At 30.3% G+C, this 993-nt stretch overlaps 1 protein-coding gene across 2 annotated transcripts in view; it reads left to right on the top strand.

The window, feature by feature from the left end:
• LOC102680993 (zinc finger protein chinmo) overlaps positions 1-993 on the top strand; it is a 59433-nt gene that overhangs the window by 37439 nt on the left and 21001 nt on the right. For both annotated transcript variants that reach the window (XM_006618816.2, XM_006618814.2), the window contains exon 5: positions 128-375. In XM_006618816.2, coding sequence (XP_006618879.1) covers positions 128-375 — 248 coding nt within the window. The remainder of the gene's footprint in view (positions 1-127; positions 376-993) is intronic.

Below are 993 nucleotides of genomic sequence, written 5' to 3'. Positions count from 1 at the left end.
TATTTCTTTATAATCGAACTTGATATTTCCGAATTGAAACTTTAGAATTAACTAAATTATTTTTCCGTTGCTATTTCCTGAAGTAGAGTTTGATACGATATCGAACGTTTTTTGGGGATATTTTTAGATCGCCCAGCGACGTCGATACCCTGGGAAGGGCGAGTGTGTTGCGCGACGGCACTGCCTTCCGGCCCGCATCAGCGCCACATCCGCTTCTTCTGGAGAACCACTTTTACCAGCCGTTCATCCACCCTACAGAAACGCCCGCGCATCCCCACACCGCACCACACACACCCACGGAATTGGAACAGGAATTGGAACGAGCGAGGTCCGAGGAACGCAGCAATTGCGATCTCAAGGAAAGCGTAGCTGAAGGTAAATCATTCTTAAAATAATTATTATATCTTCCCTCTCTTATAGATTCCATTTTTTCTCTACAAACAAATCAAATAAACTATGCTAGCTTCTTTTATTGAAAATTATATCTTTATTTTCAAATTCTATTTCTTAAATTTTATCAATTTTTTTTTTTTGGATTTGAAGTTTTGTTCAAAGTTAACAGTAACAACAATTTAATGTGGAATCAAAAATTGAAATATCTTGAATTATGTCTTTTATATTATTCTGCATTTACCCCTATATCTTTATTTTCAAATTCTATTTCTTAAATTTTATCAATTTTTTTTTTTTGGATTTGAAGTTTTGTTCAAAGTTAACAGTAACAACAATTTAATGTGGAATCAAAAATTGAAATATCTTGAATTATGTCTTTTATATTATTCTGCATTTAATATTATATCTTTATTTTCAAATTCTATTTTTTAAATTTTGTCAGTTTCTTTTTCTTTGGATTTGAAGTTTTCTTCAAACTTAATAATAATAACAATTTAACGTGGAATCAATTATGTCTTTTATATTATTATGCATTCGTTTGAAATTATATCTTTATTTTCAAATTCTATTTCTTAAATTTTATCAATTTTTTTTTTTTGA

Source organism: Apis dorsata, unplaced genomic scaffold (genome assembly GCF_000469605.1).
Source record: "Apis dorsata unplaced genomic scaffold, Apis dorsata 1.3 scaffold_376, whole genome shotgun sequence".
NCBI classification, from domain to species: domain Eukaryota; kingdom Metazoa; phylum Arthropoda; class Insecta; order Hymenoptera; family Apidae; genus Apis; species Apis dorsata.
The sequence above is the reverse complement of the archived record's forward strand: the minus strand, read 5'-3'. Positions and strand labels throughout refer to the sequence as shown.